A 19,115-nucleotide genomic window follows, 5' to 3' on the forward strand; every position below is an offset into this window, starting at 1 on the left:
TCTGTGACGAACCTGACTCCATTACTGCACAGCTAGATTGCACGTCTCTCACGTAGCCTCAGAATGCTGTATATTCCCTTATAAGGGCATGACTTGTATTTCCCTATTCTCTTTGTACTCACTCCCCCGCCCTGATAGAACTGCTGAATAAAAGGAGGTGGGGGCGTGGCACGCGGGAGGCAGTACCAGCATCCTCCTGAGATGTAGCGTCTCTCACCACAAAAGAATCCTGTACCTACCGTTGTTTTTTCGACCTCACCCTTGCGAGGGAATCGTTGGCTCATTCCCCCCCAGGGAATCCCATAGACCGAAGGGCGAAGGACTGGTCGCGCGACGCGACAACTGGGGGCTCGTCCGGGATCCCTTCGGTCTCACGGTGTGATCTCTGTCTAGAGGTGCACTGCCTTCACTCTCGTTACTACGCACCTGGAAAAGGCTCTGCAATCGTAAGTAATGGGCTCCCCACTCTCCAAAGTTTCGTCAGTTCATAGGGACGAACTTTATGATTTAGTGAAGAAGGCTAACTCTTGTCAAAAGGCTAACGGTACGACCATCTTTCCCATTTCAAAAAAATCGGTGACTCAACTCCTACTGTACATGGAGAGACACTGCCCTGTCTATCCTTCAGAGGGGTCGCTCAAAGCATCCACTTGGGAAAGGATAGGAAAATATTTTCATGATACCCCACGAGCACCCGTGCCTATTCTGACTGCCTGGAAGGCTGTCATGGCGGCCATCAACACTCTTTACCCTCCCCCGTCTTCCCCGGAGACTTGCCCTTCTCCTCCCGACCCAAAAATCCCACCCCCTCTTGCCGCCCATCTCGATGCTGCCTCACCACCCCCCCCTCCATACCCAGCCGTTCCTCCTCCCCCTTCAGCTCCAACCCCCGACTCCCCTCAACACCACCCCCTCGGAGGCGCCATCACTGAACTCCTCTCCTCCCCCCTCTCATTGGAAATGGAGAGTCCCTCTGCCTTTCCCATGACCATCGGCCTAGGGGCGGCGGGAGGAAATTTGTATAACAATATTGAACTTAAGGTTTTGAAACAAATCAAAGATGCTGTAACCACCTACGGCTTGCACTCTCCTTTTACTAGGGGAGTTTTAGACTCTTTAGTTACTGCTAACACTGTTATGTTATTGTATGATTGGAAAATGCTTTTTTCTATGCTTATGACCCCGGCGCAATACGTTGTGTGGCAATCTGAATACGACAAAGGGGTGGAAGTAGAAATTAGAAGAGGTCTTCCCGCAGGGGTGACCGCAAATCAATTATTAGGAAAGGGACAATTCGCAACCTTAGTCCAGCAACAGAACTCCCCCCGTCGTAGTTTTGCTATCATTCACATGTGCGCCATGAATGCTCTCAAAAGAGTGGATGATTCCGACTCTCAATCCACCCAAACGTTTTTGAAAATTATGCAAGAACCAAATGAACCATATGCTTCCTTCATAAGTCGCCTTCAGATTGCTTTAGACCGACAAATTGATAATGCCACGGCTAAACAAGAGCTGCTAATGAAACTTGCTTTCTCTAACGCTAATCATGACTGCCAGACCATTCTGCAACCCGTAGTCAATCAACCGGGTGTAAAACTTGCAGACTTCCTGCAACTTTGTAGAATCGTTGGTACCACCTCTCACAAAGTGAGCGCTCTCGCTGCCGCCATTACCACCTCGCTGCCTTCTACTAACCCCTCCCCTCAGCTCCATTCCCCGGAAGCCCTCGCAGTCACTCGTCATGGAAATTGCTTCAATTGTGGGAAGCCAGGCCACTTTAAGAATCAATGCCGTGCACCCGGGGGAGGTGGGGCGCCCCCTTCCACTCAAAGGGGGCCGCCCCCCCCTCCAAACCTAAAACTCCTTGTCCCAGGTGCCGTAAAGGCTACCATTGGGCCTCGCAGTGTCGCAACAACTCCTCCCTTCACCAGCCTTCGGAAAACTAGATCGGGGGTTGTCAGCTAACCCCGCCCCAAAGGCTGAATTACCCATCACCAGCTTCCCTGTGGAGTTGGCAGAGGATCTTTTGTATGACGATCCGGGGGCTGTCCTTTCCCTCCCTCTCGTTGTCACGCTGAATAAACCCCTTCCTCCTCTTACCCCTGCTTTGCTCATTCCCAACTCCTCGCTCACGCTTGAGGGAATGGTTGCTGCTCCCTATTTGTATGACTCGTCAGATTTGACACAAATTGCTCTGGCAGGAGTGGGAGATAGGTGCTTTTCCTTAGATAAAGGAACAGTTGTCGCCACGCTCATACTTCTCCCTTCTCCTGACATGCCATCGTTTGCTTTGCAGCAACCAGTCCAAACCTCTAAACCCACCCTCCTTGTCACACTAAATGGTCGCTCTTTCGAAGGCTTGATTGACACCGGCGCCGACGTCTCTGTCATTCGTTCCGCTGAATGGCCCTCCTCCTGGCCTCTCGCCGAAGCCTCCTCGGTGCAAGGAGTAGGCGGAGCACAGGCCGCTAAGGTCAGCTCTTATTGGCTTTCTGCTGCGACTGCTCATTCTAATATTACAGCTTATCTAAAGCCTTATATTTTGCCTTTGCACTGCAACCTATGGGGCCGTGATTTGCTTTCACAGTTCCACGCTTTTATTCAACTTCCCTAATGGCTTTGCAGGACCCTTTAGGGTCTCTCTCTCTCTCTCTCAAAACCTCTGTGCCGGTATGGGTTGATCAATGGCCACTCACCAAAGAGAAACTGGACGCCTTACATATCCTGGTCCAGCAGCAGTTAATTGAAGGCCATATCGAAACCTCCACCAGCCCATACAATACTCCGGTATTTGTCATCAAAAAGAAGTCTGGCAAATGGCGCCTCCTACAGGATCTTAGGGCTATCAACACCATCCTTCAGCCCATGGGACCTCTGCAGTGTGGACTTCCCAACCCCAACTTGATTCCGGAAGGGCACGACCTCATTGTAATAGACCTCAAGGATTGTTTTTTTTCCATACCTTTGGCACAAAAGGACAGAATTATTTTCGCATTTACGGTACCGGAGCTCAACAATTCAAAGCCTACTGCTCGGTACCAGTGGAAGGTCCTCCCACAAGGCATGTTGAACTCACCCACAATGTGCCAATTTTTTGTTGATAAAGCATTGCAACCCTATAGATCCCAATTTCCGCATTTTCTTGTGTATCATTATATGGATGACATTTTAGTCGCTGCTGAGGGCCCGAAAGGGACAGTTCAAAAAACTTTTCCTACTCTTTTAGCCACCCTAGCAACGGCAGGGTTACACGTTGCACCAGAAAAGGTCCAGTCTTGTTACCCAATGCAATATCTAGGCCACAAAGTTTTAGCCTCCACGGCTGCCCCACTTCTACCTATGCTCACGCTTCCCCAGCCGACCACTTTGGTCCAATTACAACAATGTCTGGGGGTCATTAACTGGGCCCGCGCATACCTCGCTTTAACTACACCCATGTTATCACCTTTATTCCAAGCGTTAGTGGGTTTGACAAATCCAGCTGACAAGGTGTACCTTACAGAACAACAATTGCATGCCCTACAACAGGTTAATGCCGCCCTTACGACCCAATGGGTGGACCGTGCGCTCACTGACAAACCACCCTCTCTTGCCATTCTTTCAACACATCAATTACTGACTGCCATCATTGTCCAAACGTCTGATAAAAAACATCTACATATTTTAGAATGGCTACACTTGCCACACACACCTAAGACATCCATCATCACCAGAGCAGCACAAATGGCCTCTCTTGTTGAGAAAGGCCGGAAGAGGATTAGAGCCCTAATGGGACTGGATGTTTCCACCCTGTACATTCCCCTTAAGGTTACTCAATGGAAACCCCTCCTACAAAACTCCACTGCATTGCAGGATGCCTTGGAGGACTGGTGTGGCCAGGTGTCATGCCATCTTCCCCCTGATCCTCGATTGCAACTGTTGCGAACAGTACCCTTCACACTAACCTCACCGTTCCTTCAGCAGCCACTCAAGGAAGCACTCACTGTTTTTACAGACGGCTCCAAAACCATAGGGGCTTGCATATGGCAAAATAATCGCAAATGGCAAAAACGCCTAACAGCCCCACAAGCATCCGCCCAACAGGCTGAGTTAGCCGCTTTTCTGTTAGCCTTGTCTCTTTTCCCAGAACAGCCTTTGAATGTTATATTAGATAGTATGTATGTCACTCAAATGGCTGTGGCCATGTTTGATGCATATATTTCCCCTGTTACCCCCCCCTCTCTCATGACGCTTTTTTTGCAGCTTCAAACTCTCCTGAAGGACAGAACATCCCCTTTGTTTGTAGCGCATATTAGAAGCCACCAACAGCTACCCGGTTTCCTGTCCGAAGGCAACCACATGGCAGATGAGGCTTGCAAAATTATGGCCTCTTCCCCTCTTCCTCCGCAGCTTTTAGCAGGGGACAGCCATGCTTATTTCCACCAAAATAGAAAGGCCTTGGTGCGCCAATTTGGCATTACATATCAAGAAGCTACCGCCATTCTTCAACAATGTCCAACCTGCAGTTTGCAGGCAAAGTGCATCCCTGAGGGAGTTAATCCCAGGGGTATCCAAGCTTGTGACACATGGCAGATGGATGTCACTCATTATCCCTCTTTTGCACCTTGGAAGTATATCCATGTATCTGTGGATACTTATTCGGGATTCATCCTGGCAACTTTGCAAAGAGGAGAAGCCACGAAAAACGTAATCAATCATTGTATTCGCACTTTCGTCACATCGGGATGTCCCAAAACTTTGAAAACTGACAATGGCCCTGCTTACGTCAGCACTCCCTTTGCTGAGTTTTGCCGTAAGTGGTCCATTACCCACAGATTCGGTATACCATTCAACAGCCAAGGTCAGGCTATTGTGGAAAGGGCTAACCAGACCCTAAAGAATGCCCTTGATCGGCAAACGGGGAAAAAGGCCTTAGGCCCCCCGAGCCTCCCGATGTTACAAAATCTCCTTAATCTCACCTTGTTTACCTTGAATTTCCTTAATCTTACCGGTACCCCCCCTGCTACGGCCGCATCTCGACACTTCTCTAAGCCAGTAGTTCCCTCTTCCCGTCCCCTTGTTTATTTTAGGCAACTGCCCAGCCCTGAGTGGAAAGGCCCTGCGCAACTCGTCACCTGGGGAAAAGGCTACGCTGCTGTGCAACTTCCTGATCGAGTGCTCTGGGTTCCTGCTCGCTGTATCCGGCCGTATCATGGGCAGCCTCCTGACAAGCACCTCCTTGATCCTCCTTCTCTGTTATCTCTCTTCCATCTCTGCTCCCCTCACAACGAACCCTAAAACAACCTCTCTCATTCGAACCCATCGTTTACGCTACCCTGCCACCATCGGCCGCAGCTCAGCGTCCAACGCCATGGAATGTCTTCAACGCTCTCCCATCAAAAGAAAAGGCACCTTCTGGCGCTGGTTCCGCAACAACACCCTTCTCCAAGATGGCGATTCCTATTCCATCACTTATCACTTTCGCCAAACTACCCTTGCTATCACCAACGTACAGTTGACCGATCTAGGACAATATCACTGTGAAATAACAAAATTACTTAAGGGGTTCGCCACCTCATCTCGCCTTACGCTCACCTTGTTTCAACTCTCCCTTCCTGAGCCCGCCCGTTGGCAGGGACGACGCCTGCTGGCATCCGACGCCCAGGAATCACATCGCCCTTACAGTATCACCTGGACAATCCGCGATGCCTTGGGTCAGGCCCTGAATACCTCCTCCTGTTATAGCCCAATTATATCTTGTTTTCCTAACCTGTATTTTGACTTTGCAGAAATGCTTCTAGGAGTGACAGCCTACAGGAGGCTGGACGGCACCCCAGAGCCCAGCCACTCCGCCATTAAAAGCTATCCCCTGTACGTGTGCCCAGGACATGACACCAGCCCTGATCACGTGCACGACTGCGGAGGCTTAGCAGATTACTTTTGCAAATCTTGGTCCTGCGTTTCCACCGGCTACATCGACTGGACCCCTCCATATAAGACTGATTACATCACTCTCACTCGGTTGAGAAAGGACATTAGATGCACCGCAGGCAGAAAGGGTGCGGCAGGACCCTGGGCTTGGAATAGATGTAATCCGGTTATTGTACAATTCACTGCTGCAGGAAAAGCTCAGGGGAATGCCTGGGACTCAGGTGTAAAATGGGGAGGTCGTGTGTATGGCACATGGCCCGGGTTTCATTATGGCAACATATTCTACATTCAACGACAGGTCACTCTCCCTCAGTCCCCACCTGTTGGGCCCAATGCCGACGACATTCACTCCACCTTTCTTAAACCCCTCAACAAACAAAAAAAACCCCTTGTCTCTCTTCTTAACTCCTCCTTTTCCCTTGTCCACACCACTTCTAACACATCTCGATGTTGGCTTTGTTTGTCTTCTTCTCCACCATTCTATGAAGCAGTCGGTTCTCCTGACCCTATCCGAAACTCTACCTCAGCCTCCTCCTGCCGCTGGCAAAACACCACGTTGACTATCACCTCTATAATAGGGCAGGGCTGCTGCCTTGGCCGTGTTCCTGCTAACTATACTCAATATTGCCTTAATTCTTCTCATGATCACTGTGCCCTCTATCTTCCAAAAAATCGCTTGAACATCAACGGTTACACCGGCCATGGTGGCTACGGCGTACTCTACACTACCTCTGATAATATCTCTGCCCGATTGACAGGGCAATACTTTATCCCTGGGAACAACTCTGTTTGGGCATGTTCTTCTGGCCTCACCGCATGTGTATATGGTGATACTTTGTTACGAACTAACGCCTTTTGTATTCAGGTGCTCCTACTCCCCAAAATCTCCATCTATTCCCCTGACGAACTTATCTCCATCCTAGAGCCCCCTCATTACCCCCTCAAGGCTAAGCGCGAAGTAGTGACTGCTGTAACTTTATCAGTCCTACTGGGCTTAGGTGCGGCCGGAGCCGCCACCGGTGTGTCAGCCCTTGTTGTCAATGATCAGAACCTGCGTCACCTTAGTGCTATCATTGACACTGACCTTCGCGCCATCGAACAATCTATTGTGGCGCTACAAGATTCCCTTACCTCTCTATCCGAAGTGGTTTTGCAAAATCGTAGGGGTCTCGACCTTCTGTTCCTCAGACAAGGGGGACTGTGTGTTGCTCTAAAGGAAGACTGCTGTTTTTATGCCGACAACTCAGGAGTAGTATTGGACTCTATGAAAGAGCTCGATTCCCGTTTAAAAACAAGGGAATTGGAGCGCCAACAATCTATGTCATGGTATCAAAATATGTTTAGCATTTCTCCGTGGCTAACCACACTGCTGTCCACTCTGTTGGGGCCCCTCCTGTTATTGATTCTCGTATGCACCATAGGCCCCTGTGTGCTGGGTCGCGTTCTCCGCTTCTTAAAGCAGAGACTTCATACATTGGACTCAGAGGTATCCGAGACAAAGCTTGCTGTTCAACACCTGGTCACTGCTGTAGGTATGGAGAAAACACCACTCTTGGGATGGTCCTCTGATAGTGAATCGGAAATGGACAAGGACCCCCAGTCACACTACCCCCCGGAAGAGGACGCTGGGATGGGTCTCCTTGGACTGAAGAGTCCCTGGCTCCCCGACTCAGACCCTCTGAGGGGAGGACAAATTAAATAAAAAAGGTAGAAATGTGACGAACCTGACTCCATTACTGCACAGCTAGATTGCACGTCTCTCACGTAGCCTCAGAATGCTGTATATTCCCTTATAAGGGCATGACTTGTATTTCCCTATTCTCTTTGTACTCACTCCCCCGCCCTGATAGAACTGCTGAATAAAAGGAGGTGGGGGCGTGGCACGCGGGAGGCAGTACCAGCAACCTCCTGAGATGTAGCGTGTCTCACCACAAAAGAATCCTGTACCTACCGTTGTTTTTTCGACCTCACCCTTGCGAGGGAATCGTTGGCTCATTCCCCCCCAGGGAATCCCATAGACCGAAGGGCGAAGGACTGGTCGCGCGACGCGACAGAAATCATTTTAAAATGAAAAACAAAAAGTCACTGTGGAATCTGACTGCTTTGGATTAAGTAAAATTTAAGGATGTGCCGGTGATACAAAGTTTCTCTCTGTTTAAAGGCTACAAATACCCATCATTAATTCCAGTGAAAAAAATGCTTTCTTTTTACTGACTCATAAACAAATCTAACAACGTTTTTAAAGATATTTTGTTTCTCAACATTACATTGTTTAATCCCCCCGCAAAAAAAAATTGGAAATAATTGGACAAGCCTACCAGCTTTAATCTTCAGCAAAGGATCGTTACCTTGTCGTGGTGCTGGAGCTTGAGCACCTCAATGATGCCATGAGCTAAACTGTGAAGGGCCACCCAAGATGGGAAGGTCATGACAGAGAGGTCAGACTAAATGCGATCCCTGGGGAAGGTAATGGCAACCCACCCCAGTATTCTTGCCATGAAAACTAAATGGATCAGTACAACCAGAGATATGTCAGTATACCATCGGAAGATGAGACCCCCAGGTCAGAAGATGGTCCAAATGCTACTGGGGAGGAACAGAGGAGTTCAACTAGCCCCAGACGTGATGACGCAGCTAGCTCAAAGCCGAAAGGACGGCTAGCGGCCGACGGTGATGGTGGTGAACGGCGAATCCGATGTTCTAAGGATCAACACACCATTGGAACCTGGAATGTAAGATCTATGAGCCAGGGCAAATTGGATGTGGTTATTGGTGAGATGTCAAGATTAAAGATAGACATTTTGGGCGTCAGTGAACTGAAATGGACTGGAATGGGCCACTTCACATCAAATGACCACCAGATCTACTACTGTGGACAAGAGGACCACAGAAGAAATGGAGTAGCCTTCATAATTAATAGTTAAGTGGCTAAAGCAGTGCTTGGATACAATCCAAAAAACGACAGAATGATCTCAATTCGAATTCAGGGCAAGCCATCTAACATCACAGTGATCCAAATATATGCCCCAACCACAGATGCTGAAGAAGCTGAAGTAGAGCAGTTCTATGAGGATCTGCAACACCTACTGGACAACACGCCTAAAAGAGATGTTATTTTCATCACAGGAGACTGGAATGCTAAGGTGGGCAGTCAAATGACACCTGGAATTACAGGTAAGCATGGCCTGGGAGAACAAAACGAAGCAGGACATAGGCTGATAGAACTCACTCTGCATAACAAACACTCTCTTCCAACAACCTAAGAGACCACTTTATACATGGACTTCACCAGATGGACAACACCGAAATCAGACTGACTACATCCTTTGAAGCCAAAGGTGGCAGACATCTATACAGTCGGTAAAAACAAGACCTGGAGCTCACTGTAGTTCAGATCACGAACTTCTTCTTGCACAATTTAGGATCAGACTAAAGAGATTAGGGAAGACCCACAGATCAGCTAGGTATGAGCTCACTAATATTCCTAAGGAATATGCAGTGGAGGTGAAGAATAGATTTAAGGGACTGGACTTAGTAGATAAGGTCCTGGAAGAACTCTGGACAGAAGTTCGCAACATTGTTCAGGAGGCAGGAACAAAATACATCCCAAAGAAAGAGAAAACCAAGAAGGCAAAATGGCTGTCTGCTGAGACACGAGAAGTAGCCCAAGAAAGAAGGAAAGCAAAAGGCAACAGTGATAGGGGGAGATATGCCCAATTAAATGCAAAATTCCAGAGGTTAGCCAGAAGAGATAAGGAATTATTTTTAAACAAGCAATGTGCGGAAGTGGAAGAAGACAATAGAATAGGAAGGACAAGAGACCTCTTCCAGAAAATTAGAAACATCGGAGGTAAATTCCAGGCAAAAATGGGTATGATCAAAAACAAAGATGGCAAGGACCTAACAGAAGAAGAAATCAAGAAAAGGTGGCAAGAATATAAAGACGACTTTTATAGGAAGGATAACAATATCGGGGATAGCTTTGACGGTGTGGTCAGTGAGCTAGAGCCAGACATCCTGAAGAGTGAGGTTGAATGGGCCTTAAGAAGTGTTGCTAATAAAAGGCAGCAGGAGACGACGGCATCCCTGAACTGTTCAAAATCTTGCAAGATGATGCTGTCAAGGTAATGCATGCTATATGCCAGCAAATTTGGAAAACACAAGAATGGCCATCAGACTGGAAAAAATCAACTTATATCCCCATACCAAAAAAGGGAAACACTAAAGAATGTTCAAACTATCAAACAGTGGCACTCATTTCACATGCCAGTAAGGTAATGCTCAAGATCCTGCAAGGTAGACTTCAGCAATTCATGGAGCGAGAATTGCCAGATGTACAAGCTGGGTTTAGAAAAGGCAGAGGAACTAGGGACCAAATTGCCAATATCCGCTGGATAAAGGAAAAAGCCAGGGAGTTTCAGAAAAACATCTATTTCTGTTTTATTGACTATTCTAAAGCCTTTGACTGTGTGGACCATAACAAATTGTGGCAAGTTCTTAGTGGTATGGGGATACCAAGTCATCTTGTATGCCTCCTGAAGAATCTCTATAATGACCAAGTAGCAACAGTAAGAACAGACCACGGAACAACAGACTGGTTTAAGACTGGGAAAGGAGTACGGCAGGGCTGTATACTCTCACCCTACCTATTCAACTTGTATGCAGAACACATCATGTGACATGCTGGGCTTGAGGAATCCAAGGCTGGAGTTAAAATCTTGGGAGGAAACATTAGCAATCTCAGATATGCAGATGATACCACTTTGATGGCTGAAAGTGAAGAGGAACTGAGGAGCCTTATGATGAAGGTGAAAGAAGAAAGTGCAAAAGCTGGCTTGCAGCTAAACCTCACAAAAACCAAGATTATGGCAACCAGCTTGACTGATAACTGGCAAATGGAGAAAATGTAGAGGCAGTGAAAGACTTTGTATTCCTAGGTGCAAAGATTACTGCAGATGCTGACTGCAGTCAGGAAATCAGAAGACGCTTAATCCTTGGGAGAAGAGCAATGACAAATCTCAATAAAATAGTTAAGAACAGAGACATCACACTGACAACCAAGGTCCGCATAGTTAAAGCAATGGTGTTCCCCATAGTGACATATGGCTGCGAGAGCTGGACCATAAGGAAGGCTGAGAGAAGGAAGATAGATGCTTTTGAACTGTGGTGTTGGAGGAAAATTCTGAGAGTGCCTTGGACTGCAAGAAGATCAAACCAATCCATCCTCCAGGAAATCAAGCCAGACTGCTCACTTGAGGGAATGATATTAAAGGCAAACCTGAAATACTTTGGCCACATAATGAGAGGACAGGACACCCTGGAGAAGATGCTGATGCTAGGGAGAGTGGAGGGCAAAAGGAAGAGGGGCCGACCAAGGGCAAGGTGGATGGATGATATTCTAGAGGTGACGGACTCGTCCCTGGGGGAGCTGGGGGTGTTGACGACCGACAGGAAGCTCTGGGGTGGGCTGGTCCATGAAGCCACGAAGAGTCGGAAGCGACTAAATGAATAAACAACAAACCAGCTTTAATAAGAATTAGTACAGTGCTGCTCTGTAGTCAGCTTCAGTGTTAAATAATTCCTTTATAATTCCATTGTCTATATACTGTATAATCAATATGGAGTCATTTATAAATGACAGTAGTTTAAATTTTCGTTCGACTGTTAGATCTCTTTCCCAACCTGAAATGCCAAAATTAAACTGATGCTTTAATAGTTATAACAATATATTTATTGCATACATAAAATATCATTACAGGTTTAGTAGAACAGACTTTTAAATTATTATTTGTACGAATCAGTCCTCAAGTTCTGTTAATTACTGTTCATAATTTTAGTATTTTTATGATTCATAGTGTAATTGGCTAGGCATACATTCTGACATCAATGCTGAGATAATTTTCCATGTTTTAAATTAATTTAAAAGTATGTATATTTTTTTTTCTAGAAAGAAGCCTAGTTCATCAAAAGAAAAGTACTGTATTTAAGAAGAGTCACACCATCCTTGACATTAGTGGCCCATCCATGTATTCAATGTCCAATCATATCCTGGTTCAAACACAGTCACACTTATGCACACATTACTAGAAACCACTGGTTCTGAAAATATTAGAAAGCCAATGTAACTAGTAGACATTGATGGCTTTATCCTCCATCAATTTGTCTAATCACCTTTCAACAGCTTTCAAATAGGCAGCCACACTAAACTTTATGGTGACAAAAATTTCATAATCAAACTCTGTGCGATAGGAAGAATTGTTTTATTTTGCCAATCCTGAACTTTCCTTTATTCGGCTTCATAGGATGATTCAAGTTCTCTATTAGAGGACCAGCAATTTTACATGTGCACATTAAATCATGCAGATATCTGTTATCAAAACATGGTGATTTCTTTTCAGTTTGTCACTAAAGGAGACCAAACTGGTACTCTACAGATTTGCTAACCTGTAACTTCCATCATCTTCAGGCAGCATAGCCAACGAAATATGCATTTATCCAGTGTAGCCAAAGAGAATGAAATTATTCCTTACTGCTACATTTTTTTTATTCTCTATAGATCACCCTGAACATTTTGGTCCAGAGAACAAGAGCATTATCACCAGACTAAATCACCTCTGAGCTGGATATATCATCCTCAATAATCCTAAAAGGAACCTATCCCTTTGGGGGTTTCTAGTAGGACACTGACCCTCTTCAAGCCTGTAATCATCCTAACAGTTTAGAGTGTGGAGAAGGGGTAAGCATATCTGACCTTTAAGGGCAATTTAATATTTAGGAAGAATAAAGAACATTTAGATGGCTGGCTCTCTTGTATACACCCAGTACACACTATAGTCCTGTTCCTATTACGAATACTTATATGGCTTTCCAGTTCTGTTTTTGCATCAATGGATAAATATACTCCATTAGTTTTGTCCTTTGTACCAAGTGTTCAGCATATATTCTAATATATCCCCTGCCTGATTCAGATACTTCTAATATTAGCATAGAAAAAAATGTCCCTCTCCAAATACCCCTGGCCAATGCACTTTCCCATCTTGTCCTTTCATATCTTTGTCTCTATCTTCTACTGTGTGCTTTTGGCTTATTCCTCCCCCTTTCCCTCTGGTACAACAAAAAACATCTTCACGCTCATTCCCTTTCCTCTAGAAGGCTGCTCCTTCACCCTTTTATGGGTGGGGCAGTGGCTAAGTCGGCCTTCAGGAGTATGCATCTTCACTTGTGGAATTCCCCAACTGGTAGTGTCATTGCTGAGGATTCTGAGAGTTGAAATCTAGATATTTTAACATTACTCAGGATGAGAAAGGCTGGAGGTGCTCAGTTGGAATAGGAATAGAGAAACCAATGTCCAGGTCACCCAAGGGCATAGAAACTTGCAGGGTTATTACTGTGGTAAAAAAATTGAGCGTGGAGTGCAAGCTCCTGGAAGCAAGGTGGGATTAAATTTACTGAGTAAAATCATGTTAATAAAGCCTTATTAAATAAATGCAGTTCCTTCCAACACTATTATTTAATAATTCCAAAATACAGTCTTCTCCAAACTTCAGAACTGCATAAGACAGCCCAATAGTAAATTTTAAATACACACCAATCCCATAATGCATTGCTCAAACTGTATAATATCCAGCCAACTAGATTACATTCTTCTCCTTAACACAGTATACTAAAAATGTTACTTCCGACACTTAACATCAGCACAATCTTGGTAACTGCTAAGAGATTCTTGAGAAATACTGGCATATTCTTGATTCACAAAAATCACATGGACATGTTTTTCTAAAATGGAGAAGCAATACACCTCCAAGAACCAAAAAAAGGAAACAAAAGGATGATTTCTCTAAGTTTGGCACTGCTTGGATGAATAGCCAAATCATTAACTGAATTGATTGGTAGGTCAACCTATTAGTTAACTGCCACAGAAATGAATCAGCTTTTAATTTATTAGACCTGTATGGAACTATTTTTTGCAATTCATAACCTCTTGTCAATGCTTTGGAACACCTGACCCAGCCAATATATGAGATCCAAGTTATTTCTATTTAGTGAAGAACCAGTGAAATCAATGGAAATTCAGTCATGCTTCATCCAAAGTGTTTGTCATGGTTTATCCTCAGATAAACTACCTTTCTGAAGGCAAAAGAAACTGCTAATTTAATGTCCCAGATGCAGAAGAGTAATGGTGAGAAATATCGTAGGGATCAAGAAATATAATCTTATGCATTTTTAAGCTAGAAATAAACTACACTGACTTTCTTTTGAATCGCTATATAAAGAAGAATTGCTCTGTCATTCATTGAATCTCTTCCTTTTAGTTATATAGGCTTTGGTCGTCAGCCGGAAACTCAAACATGCCAAGACTGCTATCGTATACATATATCCAGGAATAACCCCCATCAAACTGAACAGAACTTCCAAATACACACATAAAGGAAGTGTTGCACCTGTGTTAAATTAATGCAACAAAGGCAAAATTGAGTATTAAGTCCTACTGAAAAGTGCATCTCTCAGTGCAGTGGATCTCTCTCAGTATATAAAGTAGGAAGGGAGGAACAGAGTCTAGAAAATAAATACATGACTGAGTTCCAAGTTCTTCTATTTGAGTCACAAGCCCCATCCAGTTAAAGCCAAGCATCTGTGAAAGAAGGTTCTGTCAGCATATTCCAAGCTCCATTAGGTAACTCTGTGCACATTCTTGAATCTGGAAAACTCTTTCAGTTGGGTTTGTGCATGTCCAGCCTCACTTAGGAGCTTTTGGGAATGCTGATGAGCTTTTGGGAAAAGGTAAGGGATCAAGGAAACAGAGGAGGAGAACTGGAACTGCTCCCCCCCCCCCCACGTGCTCTCTTTCCTGGAGAATCTTCTCCCTAGTATTTCCACTGCCTCAACAAACCATAGGTGTTATTACCTATGAGTCTAGAGCAGTTGAAGACAGTCACTTTGTTATATGTAGCATGGCATACTGTATATAATCAAGAAGATTATCTGTCTTTGAGTGCAACACTATGTATTTCTATGCCTTCCAATCTGGACTGCTTTGCCTCTAAAATACCCTCCTGCTAATTAAATTTGGTGCCAGAGTGATGTAAAAAGTACATTGTAAGTGGATGTAGGTTGCTAAAAATTGTCAGATCATCTGTGTATGAAGGGGAGCACCATAGTCTTAGGATAGGCATTAAAAAGTGCATGTGTCTCATTCATGTTACTCAGAGGTAAGTCATTTATTCAATAATGCTTCGAATCCAAGAAATTAAGGCAAATATAGGAATAGCTGGACTTCCATACCGATTCTATCTCCACTACACATACTCTGGGTGTCACTTATGCCAAGGTAAGTTTTTAAACACAGCTCAGTTTGCAGCAAGCACGTTCTATATGTCACACCCCATTGTCAAAATATGCAACTACCCAAAGAGTGAACTTAGCTAAAATTTGCAATGTCTCAGGAGTTCCCCTGGAGTCATTTCCATGATTCTACTTAAGAAGGCTTTCACAGTAAGTTATTTGCTTACCAATGTTGCTTACAGCTGACCTACCCAATATTAAGACGAACTGTGTTTAGGTCAGAAAATTTATCCTGTAAACCTAAATGGAGGGACACGGTGGCGCTGTGGGTTAAACCGCTGAGCTTGCCGATCGGAAGGTTGGCGGTTCGAATCCACGTGATGGGGGGAGCTCCCATTGCTAGTCCCAGCTCCTGCCAACCTAGCAGTTCGAAAACATGCAAATGTGAGTAGATTAATAGGTACCGCTTCGGCGGGCAGGTAACGGCGTTCTGTGTAGTCATGCCAGCCACATGACCACGGAAGTGTCTACGGACAAATGCCGGCTCTTCGGCTTTGAAACGGAGATGAGCACCACCCCTTAGAGTCAGACACAACTGGATTTAATGTCAAGGGAAACCTTTAAACCTAAATGGAAGGCTGGCTGATTTCACAGCCTATTCGTTGAAACTGAATTCAGTTAAACTAAAGCCTTGACTTCTCTTCACATATCTCAAGGCCATCAGCCTCTTATACGCTTTGTGCAAATTGGGTTCAATGTCCTATAGCTACACATTTAAGAAACCTAAACTCAAAACCACTTAGAAATAAGTCACAGAGCTAATTGGGATTTTAAGATACTAAAATTATCTATATTGTTGTCCTTGGCCACCTGGCAACTTCTACACTCTCTAAACCCAATTTTGTATCAGAAGTGCTTCTCCAGATGTTGACTCAGCTACCTGTTGAAAATCAATCCTACTGGTTCATGTCCCAGCATGAAAATAAAATCACTAAAATCTTTTCACTGAAACCAGCAGACTGAAAAGTATTGCACTGCTTGACACCTCTCAATGACATCTTTTGCTCCACTACCATGCAGCCCACTCCTTCCCAGCTGTTCTCAGAAATCACACCCACTTAGCATTCAAGTAAAAGCTAAGGATGTTAGCCTGTATCATTGTTCTAACAACCTTATTTTTGTTTTCTATTTGTCAATGTTACTTTCAAAGGTATCCCTCATAGCAAAGCCCCTCCCAATTAATAAAGTCATTAATTAATTAACCATAATACACAGAGTTGTACTCTGCCGCCTTATGAATGCTCGTCTGCATCTGGGTCTCGATTAACCAGAAGGACTGAGAAGAGAAACCCCTCCTGGACAGCTTCGAAAGGGGGTCTGCTGTTAAGTCTTTTGCAGGGAAAGCCACAAAGCGCGTCTTCTGAGGCCACCTTAAATATGTATGTCGCTCTTTGGTCAGGAACTTACGCCAGGCAAGAATGAGAGGAGAGCCTTGAAGGTGCCATGAGCCTCTTCATTGTTTCAACTTAGGGCAAAAGAGCTTTAAAAAAGAGCGCCAGCCCCCACAGAACCCTCCTGCTTACGCGCCGGGACGGGGCTGCGGGGTAAATATTTAACTTACCCGGGTTCAGGCTGCTCTGGAAGTAGTAGATGACCAGGAGCAAGGAGCCCAGGCAAGTGGCCAAGACCATGCGGTACACCCTGCTTTTTCTCATCCTCGCTTATGCACCGCATCCCAAGGAATTAGAGCAGGGAGGAAGCTCGGGGAAGTAGCGAGGAGCGGCGCCAGCTGCTCATGGCCCGGCTTGCCCGGCTCTGCGCCGCGCGGCTGGCAGGCGAGCGCAGCCGCTTCCACCTCCGCTGGCTCACGAGTCCGTCGCTCCCCTGGGCCAAGGGGGAACCTCTTCACAGAATAGGACCGTACTAAGTAAGCGGGCCGGGGAGTGGGGATCGAAGAGCAAGGAGAGGGAAAGGATGCCCTCTCTTTGCAAGCCCCTTCCTCTTGGTGTCACCCTATATATTTATTTGCCTAATGTCTTCGAGGGTCTAGGCGGGGAAAAGCGAAGAAAAGTTTATTACACACGACCATCCAGGAAAGCGGAAAGGCGGCACCCCCTCCGTCTTCCTGTCCCGTGGATCAGTCCGACTGAAGAGGGGAGTCACAAGCGCAGGCAAAGTTACACCGGGCTGTTTACCGTTTGCTTTTGAGGTTGAGCGTTCGGGGAAGTTTTCGGGAGTCCGGCTTCATTCTTGTCTTTCTTAACGCTAGAGTCCAGTCTCCGGAATGAATGAAGGAAGACTAGACCGTTCCTGAGCATGCGAAGAGTTTCTGCTAAATGCAACTGAATGGCTATGCATCTGGTAATTAGTTTGGAAAAACAAAGTTATCCTTAGGAAAGAATTGCCCCGTGGTGTCGCGATGCTTAGAGTTTCCTGCCCCAGCATTTGAGTGATGCCATTTCTCTTAGCTCTTGGCAGCTCAGGCGATGCCCTGTCCTAGAAGTGCCCTTTCTGTTATAGAGTGTGACCTGGCGCAGGACCTTGCTGTCTGCGGCGTTAAGCCTGCTGGCCCTTGAGGCTCGGCGTTGCCACCCTTACCTGGCGGGGTTCCCCAGAATTTTAGAGAAGGTCAGAGTCTTCCCAAATCCTATGTAGAGATAATTAGGATTGAATCTGAGATATTTTGCATGCCGTAAACTATAGTCCCTTCTGCAAGGTTTTCTTTCCCCTCAAAAAGTACTCACAGCAGGTGGCAGCACTTATCAATCCTTGGCTAATCTTGGAAAAAAGAAGTTACTGTATTTGGATGGGAAACCACTGGGAAATCCTAGGGCTAGAGGCTTGACTGGGGAGAAGAAAATTATGGGAAAGCGCTTGGAGTGTTGTAAAGAAAACAAGATGGATGAGTTCATGTCCTCACTAGGAGAACATCTCAGAAGGTTGCACCTGGCAGACCTTAGCTGGGCTTGGAAGCTAAACATGATTGGGCCTTTGTAATACTTAGACAGGAGACCTCTGAGGAATATCAAGGCTGCAGACTATCACTGGGAGTCAAGCTCAGATTGAGAATATTTTTTATTCTTAAATTGTATGTAGGATGATGATAGCCTGACAAGGTAACCCTTTATAGATTAGTTTAGTGATTCAGTCCTTGTTCATTATCTCTATATGACCAAATCACCTTAATTAACTAGTCCTTCACATTTATTTATTTATTCAGTTTATAGAGCCGCCCATCTCAGCCCAGTGACTCATGTGAATTCAGACCACCTTCATTCCGCAGGCATTCGTTCTTGAACCCAGACCTCCTTGTTTTGTCATGCACGCTTAAGTAACCCATTCTCAGTGCAGTCACCTTGCTTTTATAATCCTTCAAACATACACAACTCTAACTGCCATATAATAAAGTAAGCAGAAACACACAGATATACCGTCATTTTTGCATTCATTCCTCACTACAGACCACATACTACCAAGTGCCATTCTACTAGTCTTCACAAGCCTTCAGAGTTTTCTATCCATTTTCCCATCCTTAGTAAACATTCTACATAGTGCACAAATTCACCCAGTTGCTCATATTTTTCACCTTTTCTGTATAGTTTTTAATTGTCCAGTTCATTTTCTTTGCCAAACACAACTACGTTGGTCTGGCTACATTGATTTTCAGATCCATATTCCTCATTGCATCATTTATTTATTTATACATTTCTTTATTTATCAGATTTGTATGGCTGCCCATCTCACCAAAAGCAACTCTGGGTGGCATACAACAATCCAATAAAAACAGCACATATAGAAAACAATGAGTATAAAAATATGAGAATCAATATTAAAAGATAAATAATATAAAACTAGGCAAATAAGGATAACCAGCAATGGAGCCATCTAAGCATGTCTCTGGTTCCCTGGAAGCCCCCAGC

At 45.2% G+C, this 19,115-nt stretch overlaps 1 protein-coding gene across 1 annotated transcript in view; it reads right to left on the bottom strand.

The window, feature by feature from the left end:
* The window catches only part of CHST13 (carbohydrate sulfotransferase 13), a 55,215-nt gene extending 38,064 nt beyond the window's left edge, over positions 1 to 17,151 (bottom strand). Inside the window, exon 1 of the mRNA XM_063291686.1 lies at positions 16,817 to 17,151. Coding sequence (XP_063147756.1) covers positions 16,817 to 16,910 — 94 coding nt within the window. The 5' untranslated portion in view covers positions 16,911 to 17,151. The remainder of the gene's footprint in view (positions 1 to 16,816) is intronic.
* Positions 17,152 to 19,115: the final 1,964 nt, after the last annotated feature.

Source organism: Candoia aspera, chromosome 2 (assembly GCF_035149785.1).
Source record: "Candoia aspera isolate rCanAsp1 chromosome 2, rCanAsp1.hap2, whole genome shotgun sequence".
NCBI lineage: Eukaryota > Metazoa > Chordata > Lepidosauria > Squamata > Boidae > Candoia > Candoia aspera.